The 15,387-nt window shown below is 37.2% G+C and overlaps 1 protein-coding gene across 13 annotated transcripts in view; it reads left to right on the plus strand.

Annotated features, from left to right (window-relative positions):
• ptprk (protein tyrosine phosphatase receptor type K) overlaps positions 1-15,387 on the plus strand; it is a 117,176-nt gene that overhangs the window by 93,224 nt on the left and 8,565 nt on the right. For 2 of the 13 annotated variants that reach the window (XM_044376469.1, XM_044376474.1), the window contains 12 exons: positions 104-239; positions 7,029-7,189; positions 7,872-7,907; positions 10,012-10,023; positions 10,410-10,597; positions 11,132-11,231; positions 11,639-11,784; positions 13,394-13,411; positions 13,969-14,005; positions 14,177-14,274; positions 14,701-14,817; positions 15,132-15,286. In XM_044376469.1, the coding sequence (XP_044232404.1) occupies positions 104-239; positions 7,029-7,189; positions 7,872-7,907; positions 10,012-10,023; positions 10,410-10,597; positions 11,132-11,231; positions 11,639-11,784; positions 13,394-13,411; positions 13,969-14,005; positions 14,177-14,274; positions 14,701-14,817; positions 15,132-15,286 (1,204 nt within the window). The remainder of the gene's footprint in view (positions 1-103; positions 240-7,028; positions 7,190-7,871; positions 7,908-10,011; positions 10,024-10,409; positions 10,598-11,131; positions 11,232-11,638; positions 11,785-13,393; positions 13,412-13,968; positions 14,006-14,176; positions 14,275-14,700; positions 14,818-15,131; positions 15,287-15,387) is intronic. The other 11 variants (XM_044376470.1, XM_044376471.1, XM_044376476.1 and 8 more) reach the window with 11 other exon arrangements.

Here is a 15,387-nt window from a genome sequence, read left to right on the forward strand (position 1 = left end):
TCTTTTGACTCCTCATAATACTACAAAGGAATAATAATGGATGTATTCCAGTAGATTAAACCGATTTTAAGTACTGAGGCAGCTTTTTGTCATTATATTGTAGGTGCTACAGAGGAGCCAGAAGTCATCCCTGACCCTGCTAAACAGACGGATCGGGTGGTGAAGATCGCTGGGATCAGCGCTGGTGTCCTCGTCTTTATACTGCTGGTGCTGGTAGCCATCCTATTGGTCAAGAAAAGGTGAGTGACAGCCCATAACCACGCCCACTAAGCCCTGCAGTTTTAATCAAGAGTTTTATGAAGAATGCAAATGTTACATGAACAGTTCTTCATGTACACACCAACACGCATGCAGATGCAAGAGCACACAGACACAAATGTGCACCGAAATCCATTCTCTTGTTTTGTGTTGGTCCAGTATTTGCTGTAGTTACACCATCTTCCATCCATCCACCATAAACGTTGATCTCCCTTTAGAACCAGCTTCTTAAACTTTGTTGTTTTTGAGGCACTAAATACCTAAAGGCCTGTTTTCCTAAGTTCCATGTGAAGTACGGTATTTCCAAAATTAGATACTCCTGTCTCGCTGTAATTTAGTGCAAGAAAGATCTGAGGTCATGTTTTTTTTTTTTCTTATACAGTACAGCTGTTGAATCAAACTAGACAAAACAACCACACAGAACAGCCTACTCAATTAAGAGTGAAAGAGAGAGACATTGTGAAAGAAATCCCAATTTCTGTGAAAGAAATAGGGGGAGGTTGGAGAGTGAAGGGCAGGATTGTATAATTAGGGTTGGGGTTGGGATTTGACAAAGAAATAGATTTTTAATAAGCCACTGGAGCAAACACATGGCCCCATACACTCAAGTAGTTTAGGGGTAACAACCCACAGAATTTCTGAAAGTGTCAAATAGAAAAGGTAGATCACAGACTTGAATGTGGGTTGGGACAAACATGTTTCAAATTAATACATGATATAATGTTTAAAAGCCTTGTTTAGCTGCTTAATGAACAGAATAAGTGAATAAATGAGGTGAATAAAGAAATGAAGTTGGTCTTGGTATCGTCAGGGTTTGGCCTCACAGTGATGTGTTAGTTTGTTGCAGGTCTCCACCATGTGGTGGCTTAACACAGCTACAATGTTAGAATGCCAGTTTAAGCGCAATACAGCAGCTGATGTTTTTTTCCAGTAGTTCAAACTGGTCATGGTTGTGGAAAAAGAGAAAAATCAGTTTCTATGTGGTTTTTCCCTTTTAAACAGTACTGAGAAGATAACTCATATCTGTGCACTTATCTGTGACATTTTCCTCTACAAATCTGGTAGTTTCATGGTGATGATATTTTCTTTGATAGGAAGTTTACAGTCAAGTATCAGGGATATTTTTGTCATAAACAGGTATGACTATACGTCTATGAAGCACATTGATGTCATTTTTTCTATCAAAGGTTGTTTGGCTCCACCAAAACCTGATCTGATTCCTAGTACTTCATGTTCCACAGTCAGTGAAACATATTGTTTGGGGTTCATTAACATCACAGCAGCAATATTCATGAACTGCTACTGTGATTTTCCCAACGTCATGTCACACCACAGTGAAGTTTACACTGACCTATTTGAACTGTGCAATTTTATCACATCATGAAGTTGGTGAAGCAATGAGGAGAACAAGCTTCATGCTTTAATAGCAAAATCACCCCAACACAGTTTTTGTTTTTCCCCAACTTTCTTGAACAGCTCTTAACTGTGAGGTTACATGAGGTTGAATTATGTCTTTGTACTTTCCAGGACGTGTGTGTGCATATACATTTATAACTCATGTACAATGTGCAGCTGTGAAATAATTAACTATTACTAAACATGTCGTTCCTCTTGTGACCTTTCAATTAAAATCCAGTGTTCAGGGAACCTGAGTACCTCATTAAAAATAGAATAATTAGGAATTGAATTAGCATATTGGAGACGGATACATGTGTGTCAAGTGTCTCATATCACAAGTTTTCTATTATAATGAAAAGTACTTTTGAAAAATAGACATAAATTGGTTGGTTACCTCATTGACCACCAAGTATCTTGGAGAAATGTAAGATAAAACATCATCAACTTTAGAAAATGTCTCTCTCAGAACAGATGATTTCCTCTGAACACAAAGTACTGCATCCTGCCAGAGGCTTTAGTCAGCAAAAAATGAAAACAGCCTCTCAATTACAACCAATCATTGTCAAACTCAGCAAATCAAAAACAATTAGACATTAAATTATGGTTGGTAACAAACTCTCGACACCAGAGAACTTTGCTTTTGCAGCCCCTGAACTTCACCTTTTTATTCTAATTCTCTGTTGCACCGTCATGATACCCAACAGTGTTTGAAACATACTCACTACCGTCCAAAAACCTGCCAGTGTTTCATCCCCAGTGGCCTGATTACTGTAACATGTTTTTCTGAACATTATAAGTCCCTTGAGGCTTTTTTGATGATAGAAAATTGGTTCAAATCAAAAGCCTATGCATTTTTGGAAGGTAACTGTTGTTTACTATCCTGAAATTGCCTGCACAATTTTCTGGATGGACAGTGTCTGTTGTTATTGTGCATCTGAACTGCAGCCACGGTGGAGCTCAACCTGCATTCATGCATTTGAACTAAAGTCAGCTTCAAATTCACCTCACTCACTAATATTTACAGTAGGTTGATTTCTGACAGGTTTAAAACAACTTAAAAGGTGTGTTATTTTAGGAATATTTTGAAGAATTATGTGTGGTTTTAAGTATAGACAATAAACTTAGGTTGCATTGAAGAAATTATGGTTTTTGAGTGACTGATTTATGAGAATATGTGAGATTATGTAGCAACAATGATGTGATCAACTGATGACAGCTGTTTCCAGTTGAGAAAACATATTTGCATATCTTTGCATGGAACAGAAAATTGCCTTTAAAGCTTCTTAAAGTGACTTGGTTTAAGTTACATCATGAGTTTGTTTTATACCATCACACCATTTGTGTAAAAAATAGTCTCTCTATTCTATTGTGACATTTTTAGGTTGATTTGTAACTAAACTGTAATGTATTATTCCACTGTGACAGCTGATTTAGCAGCACGCTCTTGAGTCTGAAGTTATGTTGACAGTGTTTAGTAGTTTTATCTTCCATAAAGGTTTCTGGGGAGATCAATTTCCATTGTCATTGAACCTTTACAACTTTGAACAATACTGCATCTTTAAAATGGTGGGACATGATGACATCGCAATGACATCATGCTTGCTTTATGAGAAGCGAGCTGCGTGGTGTTACAGATTAGGTAGCGTTGTTTCAGTTTTGACAAAATGTTTAAGTAAAAGTTGAGTAAAACTGATTAGGGCTAAATCTCTAATCAGGACCGTCTAGTTTCAGTAAACACAGCATTAAAATATTGCATGAATATTTTAAATAAAACACTTCCAGAAGTAAAGAAGAGAAAAACTGCATGTTGATTAGCTTACTATGATAGTTTGATGTTATTTTTGTAATAGTTTCACAAGTCTCCTAGCTTGATTTATAGTATTTATATAGTATTAAACTTGAGTTTTTACTTTTCCTAAAGAAATAGCCCAACAACCCCGTGCATGACCCTCAAGTTGTAGCAATCAAAAGGTGTTTTCTTCTGTTTCTGTTGTTGCTGGTTGGGACAGGACAGTATTGTCCTAATTTGCATATTCATGACCCTTGTGTCTCATTCTTTGCTTTCTGATTGGCTCACAACCCCAGGAGGACCTACTATTCATACTCTTATTACCTGTAAGTAAACAACCAATGAACAATCAGCTCACCCAGCTGCTGTTATCTTATTGGGCAAATTAGTGGCTAGTTGTTGTTATTTTTAAAGATGCAGTATACTTTTTTCAAGACAAAACACATTTTCAGCTCTGACCAACCAACCAAAGCCATCCTCATTGACGCCTTACCAGGGTGGGGGTCAGTTCACTTTCATGTCAGTCAGGTCAGGATTTTAGGATTCAAGATTCAACCAATTTTATACATTTAAATCTTCCAGATATTAAAAAACAGTTTTTAGCAAGATAATGCTGGTTTCCTATCTAAAAATAACAAGAAATAAACTAAAACTCAGATTCTGTTAAAAAAGGACTGAACTGAAAGTGAATTGACCTCAGCCCCGGTGTCCTCTACATGCTCCAAAGTTGCTCTGAAGCAGGCTTATAAAGGCCAATGTTGGCCATAAACCAGATCAAAGCAGGCCAAAGTGGGACGACACAGGCCTAAGCGTGTTATTTGAAAAAAGAATGCTGCACTTGTGACTTGTAGCTCTTTGTGTGCATGTAGTCATGTGATCATCCATCCGCCCATCAAGTCACAGGTATCATGGTACTGTAACTCTGCTACAACATGCTCAGTCTCTTTCCTGTCAGTGGATCTGAACCAGTCGGCTTCCTGTTTGGGACACATGGCCTCTTATTTTGTTTTGGTTGTTCTTATGAGCGTTTTTCTTCTTGTGGGTACTTCTTTCTCTACTTTTCTTCTCCTGTCTCTCACTGGCTGTGAACAAAATGGATCCCTAATTCCTCATTTGTGCTGCCTTGAAAAAATATGTGGGGTGCAGTCTAAGTCATTGGTTAAAAATTAGTTTTGATATTTGTTTATAAACTTTATTAAATGAATTAGATAAAATCTACTCTCAAGTTGACATTAATTTATTTCTTTTTTGATAAGATGTCTTTATAAGCCAATGTGGGTTTGTTGTTTTGTTTTTTGCTTTTTATCTCATCAGCTCAATCATTTTTAATCCTTAAAAATATGATGTTTTTTTTATGTGGGTGTTTTGTTAGCCATGCAAATAAAAATAAAAACTATAACTAAACTACACAAATAAAATGTAGCCAACATTAAGAAGTGACAAATTATGTATAGGTCCCATAAAAGGATTATATATATACATACACATGTATATCCATATATATATATATTAATTGAACTTTAAAAAGTAAAATAGTGAGAAAATTCAGCATCTACTCCAATAAATTTAACAGAATAATCTTTAACTGTCTATAAATTCTCTTTTTGTCTTTGTACAGACCATCTAAGTGTTATTAAAACATTTTTCACCTTTATAAATCCATCTATTGCCATATTTCATTGAACCACTCCCACATAAAGTATATTTTTGCAGTAGAACACAGTGCCATGTTGTTATTTCTGTCGCCCATTAACAATAAACTTTTAAGGTGTCTTGGCCGCCATTAAAATGGCAAATGTACGCCAAGGCATGTTAAGTAGATATTATAGTACATTTTAAATATGTATATTGCGCTCAAAATCAATCCACAACTTAATTTTACAACTCAGATAGGAAAAACAATAAAACAATCTATCCTGGTTCTGGTCACAGCCACCCCTCTCTCTCTTTCTCTGTTTCCATGTCTCTCCCTTATATGCAGTATCTACAAATATGCGGTATATGGTGGTTTATAATATATATATACCTCCTTCTCTCCAGTTTTCACATTTTCTGTTTACAAACACACACAAACAACTACAGCTGGTCAGCAGCTAAATCTATGTTCCTACTGAGTGTATGGGTGTGTGTTTATTGTGTGTATGTGGTCTTAGAGGTGGAGTTGGTGTATTTTGGGGTCAAGAGGTAAAATATACAAAAACCACAGCATGCTACCTGTCTGTCTACTGGGAAGAAGTCAGAGCCGTATATTGTATCAGTTTGGCAACAGTCAAAAATGGATTTGTTCATCAGTCCTCCTCAGATGTCATTGCTTCTAGCTGTAGCCATTTTGAGTCCTGGCTAAAGAGTTTCTGTTTTTTTTATGTTTGGACTCAAATTGCTATGCAAGTGAGCAACTAACTCATCTTGAGAAGGCTGTGTAAAAGCGCAATAATCAATAGAGATGTCCTAACTGATATACACCTATGGCTCTGGGTACATAATGTTCCTGCATGTTCTGTCATGCTCGAAATATTAAGCCCTCTAAAGTTATTTTCCCTGGGATTTTGTGGATTGCGCACACTGATGGAGTTACACCTGAAAAGGATACCTTGATGTTTTGTTTTAAGCTGTTATTTTTCTTCGCCAGGCAACGATCTCATGATAAAGAAGAGTTTCTGTACGCTCTTTTTTTGCTATTCATGAAAGCCACCATTTGTTTCCACAATATAACAACAACCTGTGAAGAAAAATAATAGATTAAAATATAAAATCGTGTATTATTTAAATGTATTTTCCTGTTCTCTTATAATACTGGGCTGACTATCTATGACATGACCTTAAACTCTACTCATATGATAATAACCATGTTACTTTGGTTGGTAAATGGTTTTCTCTGGGCTACTATATAAGGTCATAATACACTACTGTTGTTTTAATGGGATTTTTCCAATCTTTGCTGTCAGATGAAAACCAAATATTTCATATTTTTAGGATTTTTTCCTTTTTTGTTTGTTTTTTATTTGCTTTATTGAAGCCTACATAGTATTTTTTTGTTCTAATTATACTGATAATGCAGAAATAATGTTACAAAAGATTATGTTTCATTCAAATAAAAATATAGGGTTCAGTATTTTTTAAGGCTTTCATCTGACAGCTCATCTATGTTACTTATTGTAGGTTCATAGCAGGTTTTCCCTTTGCTACTTGTAGGTCATAGGTCATTTTCCCTGGTCTGTATTAGATGCAATTTTCCCTTTGCTCCTGTAGCTGAGCCTGTTACATGCTGCCATTTACAAATGAGCCTCTCCTCTACCTTCCTTGCCTGTTCTCTCCTCTTTCCTTCCTCTCTTTTTCTCTTCTCCCCACATTTCTTATTTTCTCCTTTTTCCTCTGCATCTTGAATCAGCAGCCTGCAGCCCCCAGCTGTGCTTATTGTCACCAAAAAGAGACATACTTCATGCTAAATCATGCTACACTTTAAGATTTGAAGATTAATTCAACGCAAGGAAAAAGCAAAGTGATGCGGTGGTCTGCAGGCCAGCTGATGTTTGTTGTTTTTGTTTGTATGACACCTCACTGTGTTTGTCTCTGCCCCTGACAGGAAACTGGCTAAAAAACGTAAAGACGCCATTGGAACGACACGACAGGAAATGACACATATGGTGAATGCCATGGATCGCAGCTATGCTGACCAGAGCACTCTGCACGGAGAAGACCCGATGGCTGTGACCTTTATGGACTCTCACAACTACAACAACAGATGTAGGTTCATAAACTAGATTATTATTAATATTATTATTTTAAGCATTAACAGTAATATTAGCCATGGACTATAAGCCTTCAAGAAAACAAAACCTTGTGAGAGAACCTTCACTCTTATTTTCTGTTTTATCCTGTTCTATTCTAACATTTCTATGTATGTTCATCTAATTTCTCCTTTTTCAAAATTTACATGTGCAAAGTTGCGAGCTTAAGTTTTCTAACAACCTGGCTACATCTTAGAAAATGTGTTTTTACTGCAATATTTAAATCTGGAAACAACTTGTGAATCGATTGAGTTTTTTCTATTGGTTTGATAATTAGAAGCAGAGACCAATGACAGCTGAAATGTAGAAATGGTGAATGTTTGGGTCTGGTGTGAGAACAAGTGAACTACAGATCATCTGTTGTAGAGAAATGACTTGAAATTATTTCTGTCTTAACTTAAATCATTCATGCCTTTGCAAGACCACATGGAGCTAAGAAAAAAAATAAGAGAACTGGTGGTTTCTTTATATAAAATCTTTTCACTCATGTTTAAGTCATGATGGGAGAACATCAGAGGTTATATACTGCTCCTCTTGCTTTTTTTAGGAAGTTTTAAATTTTTTAATTTTTGAATCCTCATCTATGTTTAAGTAACGCTGAAATTTAGAACATTTCCTCAACGTGTTTCCTCCTGCAGTGCCCAACGATCCTTTGGTTCCTACTGCTGTGTTAGGTGAGACTTCTGGCATGGTTGAATATCTCACATTAAATACCCTGTAGTGATCACTCATCATCATCACAAAGCCCTTGTGCTTGTAGCCCTGTCCTGTGCATTCCTGTGCGTCATTACGTAGGCCTGAGTTTTGTGTATAAATGCCTACTGTAGTTAAAATACCAGACATCATCAGTCTCCATTACATCCTGCAGTGTCATGTGCTTTGACCTCTGACATGTATCTCTGTGTGGGTGGAAAGTTTGGCTCGATTGAAGTTTTGGTAGCATGATGTTGTCCCTTATCTATACCTTTCAAGTGCTAATTGTTTAAAACTGTTTCTCCACAGTATTGCTACCAAATCTATAGTCAGTTATTTGAAATAAAATAAATACTCAGATTTGGTTGAACAGCAATCTAAAAATGCTTGTCCTATATTGGATTAGACTATATGAGCATGGAACAACTAACTGTGCGTTCATCTTTTATCCTTTTTTGCCACCTATTGCCAACTCAAGTGTAAAACATGGCCGGCACTGAAAACTACAACAGCCAAGCACTTCATCTGTTGTACTGTTATTTCCCTCGGGTCAATCACTCCCAATCCCAGCCGTGGTTTCTGTTTCCTACCGAGCATTATTGATATTCATAGTAATTACCATCATTCTCCCTTAGAGACCTAATTATTTCCACAGTTTTGAGTTGTTTTAAGGCATGCCATGTCCTGTCCTGAAAAACAACAGAAATTGATGCTTAAAAGGAGGAAGACAATTTGTCACATTGCCACTGCAAAACGACTGCAGATTTAAACTGTGACATCAAGTGACAGTGAACAACTTAGTGCCTGTAGCCTTGCGCCTGTGTGTTTGGCAAAGCACATTTTTCTACGCATTGGATCTAGGAAGTCTGCTTGAATATCCGTGTTATTCCCTAGGCTTGTTGTGAAAGCTGTAGTTTTTGCCAAGTTGGATGTTACTCCAACTCCAGTGTTGCACTGCAATGTGTTTATCTTCAGTTTAGTCTGGAGTTGACAGTGCAGCATGATGTAGAGCTCTAACATCCCCTTAAGGCCTCCACAATCCACCACACCACCAAACTGTGTTAATTAACTGTTCCATAGCCTCTAATTTGGAGTGAAGGCTGCAGTTACAATCTGTCTCAGCCAATCACATCACAGAGTGGGAAGAAGTAGCAGGAAGTAACGAATTAAGAGGCAGTGTCCGGTCAAGTTTACTGTTAATTGGCCTGACGAGGGCCTAACAAACCTTTAACAATCAGTAATGAGCTAACATGTCCTCAGAGCAAAAAAAAGCATCCGTTGAATGAAATAAACAGTGTCAGTTAATAAACAGTGGTGAAGATGAAATCAGTCGGTTGTGCTGCAACCCCAAGCTTCTCCATTATACAGCCTGTCAGTCTGAGCATTACTACTGCCAACTCACATTATCCCCCACAGCACAGAGATGTTCACCTGGAAGTTCTGCTACCGTTTGACCCCTTAATTACATGCAACTGCTTCCAAAATGCAAAGATATTTAAACCTGCAGCCTTTCTGCACTAAATAGCAGATGGTTCCTGCTCTGTAATTTGATCAAATCATTTTTTTCTTAAATTGACAGGCAGATGTTTCATACAGTTAAAATAAGTTAATATTGGTAATATATGTCAATACAGAATTAAATCACACAGTTTTACCATGACAATTGGTATGGAAGGTGTAGAAAGCTTATAATAGTGTAGTGTGAAATATGTTTGACCCAGCAGTTACCAAATCAAGTGATGTGGTTGTAAATAGTGGTGGATGATACCACTAGAGGGCATTGCAGTAGACTTCCAGTTCAGTATTGCTTTACAGTTCATTTTAGGTTAGTGTCCTGGTGTTTAGTGTCTTTATATTTTGGTAAAATGGTCAACTTCAATACACCTCTGCTAATTTGATAGATTTGTTAGTACCATTTGTGTCATTTTCCACCAGTTTGTGATGTCAACTGTATTCTTGTGATCATCCATTATTTATACACCTTTGAGCTCCTTGTAGATGTGTAGTCTTACTAACAAATCCACTGATCCTACAGTTTAACTAAATCTTTTTACTCTTTTCTTTTTCTGCTGCTTTGGCATGTAGTTCCAATCACAGGTGAGTATAAATGGAGGAAACAAACACGTTTGTTTGTGGGACCGAGCAGTATTTTCCAAAGTTAATGGTTCACAGACAGCAGTCAGTATTGGTTTTGAGAAATCGAAAAAAAAACATTTTTCGTTTCTTTTAAATGCTTCTTGCCAAACAAGTTTTATTTCTAGGTGTACATTACTTTATCTAGCTTACAGAGCCTTGGAAAGCCTTTTACTGTGTGACTCCATTGTTGGGTCCATTTTCATTTTCCTGCACCTTGGGCAGTATAAAAAACATTTTCAGGGTCATACAGTGAAGGCATCGGTAAATTAATGAACAAACAAGCAGTAAAGTGACATTTCTGGTGAACTAATGATTGACCTGACCAGGTATTTCCTCCCCTCTTATAGATGAGAACCACAGTGGCTCTGCAGCAGAGAACAGCAGGCTTCTGGATGTTCCTCGGTATCACTGTGAGGGAACTGAATCTCCGTATCAGACAGGACAGCTTCACCCTGCCATCAGAGTGGCTGACCTCCTGCAGCACATCAACTTAATGAAAACATCTGACAGCTACGGCTTTAAGGAGGAGTACGAAGTAAGATTACCATTATCAGTACTTTTATCACTACTAGCAGTAACATGTTTATGCTGCTGTTGTTGTTAGAAATACAGAAGCATAAACATGTTATTACCTTAAATATAAACCAGGATATCTAAAATTGTAATCAGGATTGCTGACTGAGTGAAACACACCAAGATATCTGAAATGTATTTTTCACACATATGGCTTTTATTGTAGATAACAAAAAACATTGATGTACAAATCTGTAATGCTTTGATGTTTTGGCATTGAAATGATAAAAAATGACTATTAGGTTAAATTGCCACTTAATTTGACAGTATGTTCTGCCTTATTGATTTAACAGTCAAAGAGCTACAAACCTTTTTTTATGGTCATCTTGTTTTAGTGTCTAATAAGAATTGTCTCACCACTTATGTACCCATGGAATAAAACTACTAGAGCAAAACAATCATTAAAGTTCTTCTTTGCTCTCAGAATTATCTTGCAGGAGTGTAATTTTTATGGATCCATGACGTGTAATTTTCTTTTCTATGTTTTTGTCTGTTGTTGGTGATACAGAGTTTCTTTGAAGGCCAGTCGGCCTCCTGGGACGTGGCCAAGAAGGAGCAGAACCGCACCAAGAACCGCTATGGGAACATTATAGCATGTAAGCATACAAGCTTTAATTATGTAGCACTTTTTTATGCTAGACATTACAGTGCTTTACAGGAAGAAGAAAGCAGAATTAAGTGTACAACCAACAGAATGAAAGGTATCAAATGAAGTAAAAGACAAAGAAAAGAAATTGGTCTTACGATGTTTTTTAGAGATGCACACTTGAAGGACACATCAACTTACAGTAATGTCTCTATAGAGCCTTAGAACCCTTAACTCCATGTTTTTTTTAATCTCTCACTTGAAATAACTAAAACTGTTATAACCTTTGCACTCACTGATAGTAAAACAAATATTCTCTTTGTTTTTGCTTTCCTCTTCACGCCACTGTCTCTCTCTCTTTGGCTTTATCTCTTGCTACTGCTCTCTCCCACACTGCACTTCTGTGTCTTTCTTTAGATGACCATTCAAGGGTTATTCTCCAGCCTATAGAAGACGACCCCTCCTCCGACTACATCAACGCCAACTACATCGATGTAAGTGGAAACGCATCGAATGCTACTATTGGCTCCCAACGAAACCAACGAAACCACACTCCCTCGCTCGTATGTCAGGCCTCTATACCTTTATTGCGTCTACTAGTCATCCATCGTACCATTTTATGCATCCAGCCACTCCGAAAGCACATCATACATACATACACATGTCTTTCTCAGGTGTCAGTCCTGCTGTCTTTCTCTCTTAGATGTCTCTCTCCATCTTCTCACCCATCCATCATTAATTTATCATTGTATCCTGATACAGCCAATTTGGATTACATTTGAATCTAAATGAGTTACATCAACAACTACATAACAACAGTAGATTTTTAATCATCACCTGGGTTTAGTTCGAGTTATTCAGTTTTATAGAAATGCGAGGGATAACCTAAGAGCTTTTCAAAGAGAGATGTTACTTCTTCATTATCTGACTCTCATTTAAATAACAAGTTTGACATTTTGATAAACACACTTATCTGCTTCCCTTTCAAAGAGTTAGATGAGAGGATTGATACCTCTCTCATGTCTGTACGGTAAATATGAAGCTACAGCCAGCAGCTGGTTAGCTTAGCTTTGCATAATGACTGGAAACACAAGGAAATCACTGGTCTGGCTCTGAACAAAGATAACAAAATCCACCTACCAGCACTACTAAAGCCCCATATTTTTTAAGTTATATCTTGTTTGTTTAATCTGTACAAAAACCAAAGTGTAAAAACGGACTCCAAGAAGTCATAAAACCTCATAAAACCTACCCTAAAATTTTTTTTAGACTGGTACAAATTTTAAAAAAGCCAGATATAAAGTGTTTGTAGTGAGCTTTAGAAGTGCTGGCTGGCAGATTTTACTACTGATTTTGGCCAGAGCCAGGCGAGCTGTGGCCCCCCTGTTTTTTATCTTTATGCTAAGCTACGCCAAGCTAACCAGCTGCTGGTGTTAGCTTCATATTTAACATACAGACACTGCATTTTGCCTTCAGCCCATCCATCTTTTAATTGGTCCATCTGTTCATTCATTAATTTTATCTGTATACCAACGACTACATCCTACATCCCCTAGTTTTATCTGTTGTTTGTCCATTCACCTGTCACTCCATAACACCATCTACAGCACCCACCCATCTATCCATCTCCACCTCTCCACTCTGCTGCCACCTGTACAACAATCATCTGCATGTTAGTCTCTCACGTTGTGCTTTTTAAAATGCTGATAGCATGCTCCACTATATTATTATTTATTGCCATTAGAGCTGTTACATTCTCGCTACCACTCACATTATGCTAGAATTAGAATTAATAGGGTGGACACTTCCAGATGTATCAAGCTAATCTTTGTTGGTACAACTAAGATAGCCTGTACTTAAAAGAAATGATGGTGAGCCTCGAGACAAAGAAAGCTGGAATTGTAACAGTAATGTTTAGTTAAATGAGTTTTTGGGCTGGAGACTTCAATATGGCTGTGAGGTGGCCAAATGACATCAGCAAGTGTCCTTTCTATTTAATCTAATTCTAAGTTTTAGACCATATTTTTTTCTGCATGTCCTGTTCAAACTCCCATTATCTCAATGCAACTTTTCTTTTTCTGATTGACACTCACTGACATTGTTGTGCTTTCTTTCTTTCTTTCCTTCTTTCTTTCTTCCACTCGTTCTTTCTGCCTGTGGCTTGGCCTATAGATTTGGCTGTACAGGGATGTAAGTATCACTGTGGACTCTTTCATTCATGCCCCTCAACTTTTACATCCATTCATACACCAATTCTCACATGTATCACGTTCCTCCATTTTGAGTTGCTGGGGCCTCTTCTGCATGGAAAATCTCATGCCATCTTGCCCTCCCACTATTCCTCCTTACATCTCACTGTGTGTTTTAAATTTGCTTATGCATACTCCATATTTTTTTCTTATGGCCATCAGGAAATCCCACTCAGTGGTTGTCATAGCACTGTGCACACCTTGACAGTTGTTATAAAGATGACAGGCATCTGTAGAATTTGGCAGGGCATTACTTTGTTTTGATAATTAATAAAATGTCAGGTCACATCATCATAATTAGATGAGCAATTTTTCACAAACACTTTATATTTCCATTAACTTCTCTATAAAAATATTAAAGATGCTCCATGTTTCTTAAATCACAGGTGAGAGCAAGCTGGCAGATTATTTTTGACAGTTTGACAGAGATTTTCAACTGTCTACAAAGCGATACATACGTTTTCGATGCATATTAAGTTCACCGTGTTGTGTTTTCAGGGCTACCAGAGACCAAGTCACTACATCGCTACTCAGGGTAAGATACTACAACACTGTCAAACTCCTGCTAAAATACAAATTATACAGGATGTTACAAATAATAATCATTTCTACACATTGTTTTGTAAGAAACAAGACACATAAAATTCATAGTTATTGCTGTTGTAGAAGTACTGAATATTTGTTTTCTGTTTGTGTGTGTGGGTAGGTCCTGTTCATGAGACAGTGTATGACTTCTGGAGGATGGTGTGGCAGGAACAGTCAGCCTGCATCGTCATGGTAACCAATCTGGTGGAGGTTGGAAGGGTAAGTTACTCTTTTCATTCATTCTGCACTTTTCTGTGCAGTTTGGCTTATTCCCAGTGCTCATTGTTATTTTAAGTTTTTTGTGAAGTTGTTCGGATTAATACATTTGACAATACATGTTCATCATGTTTTGATAATCTTATAAAACATGTCAGTCAGTAAATATTCATGCACTGTAACATTCTGACATAGCTGTGGCATGTGTGGCAGAATTTTGTTTGATAGTGTTGAGGTGAAGTCAAATTTGTGTTAATGGCGTAAATGTAGATCTGACCCGTGCAAAGAAATTAGTGGCCCATCTTTATTGTTGAAGCAGGTGATGTTTAGCTCTTTATATTAGATTTGTTCTGCTTGGTAAAATCATAAACAATGTTCACTTAATAATCATCATGTTTAATCAAATACTGAAAAACATTTTCCTAACAGGTTAAGTGCTACAAGTATTGGCCAGATGATGCAGAAGTGTATGGAGACTTCAAGGTGACTTTTGTGGAGGTTGAACCTCTTGCTGAATATGTGGTTCGCACATTTACTTTGGAGAGGGTGAGTGATATTTTTTTATTTACTACATTTCCAAAAATGAAGCAATCATAAAGAACAGTATAAAGGAAGAAATACAAATTCCTCAGCCGGTACTGTGGTTATTTATTCTTGTAGGTGCTTTACTAGTGATTAAACATGTGTAGCTGTAACCAGTTACAGACGTGATTGTGTCCACTGTGGGGTTTCAGTGAGCTGCACAGTGGTTAATCAGATAATGATCTGGAGTCATATTCACTCAGGGAACATGTATAATGAAATCTAAATGTTTCAAGATAAATTAAATGTAATTTAAAATGTCTTTTGTCTTCCCTCAGCGTGGTTTCAATGAGGTACGGGAAGTCAAGCAGTTCCACTTCACAGGCTGGCCTGATCACGGAGTTCCATATCACGCCACGGGACTACTTTCCTTCATCCGCAGAGTTAAAATCTCCAATCCACCCTCTGCTGGGCCTATTGTGGTCCACTGCAGGTATAAACACCTAAAGAGACATATATATACAAACACACAATTAATTTATATTACCCTTTATATACATACACACGTAGTCAAATGTCTCCCTGCTTTTGTGT

The sequence above is a fragment of the Thunnus albacares genome, chromosome 16 (assembly GCF_914725855.1).
Source record: "Thunnus albacares chromosome 16, fThuAlb1.1, whole genome shotgun sequence".
In the NCBI taxonomy this organism is placed as follows: Eukaryota; Metazoa; Chordata; class Actinopteri; order Scombriformes; family Scombridae; genus Thunnus; species Thunnus albacares.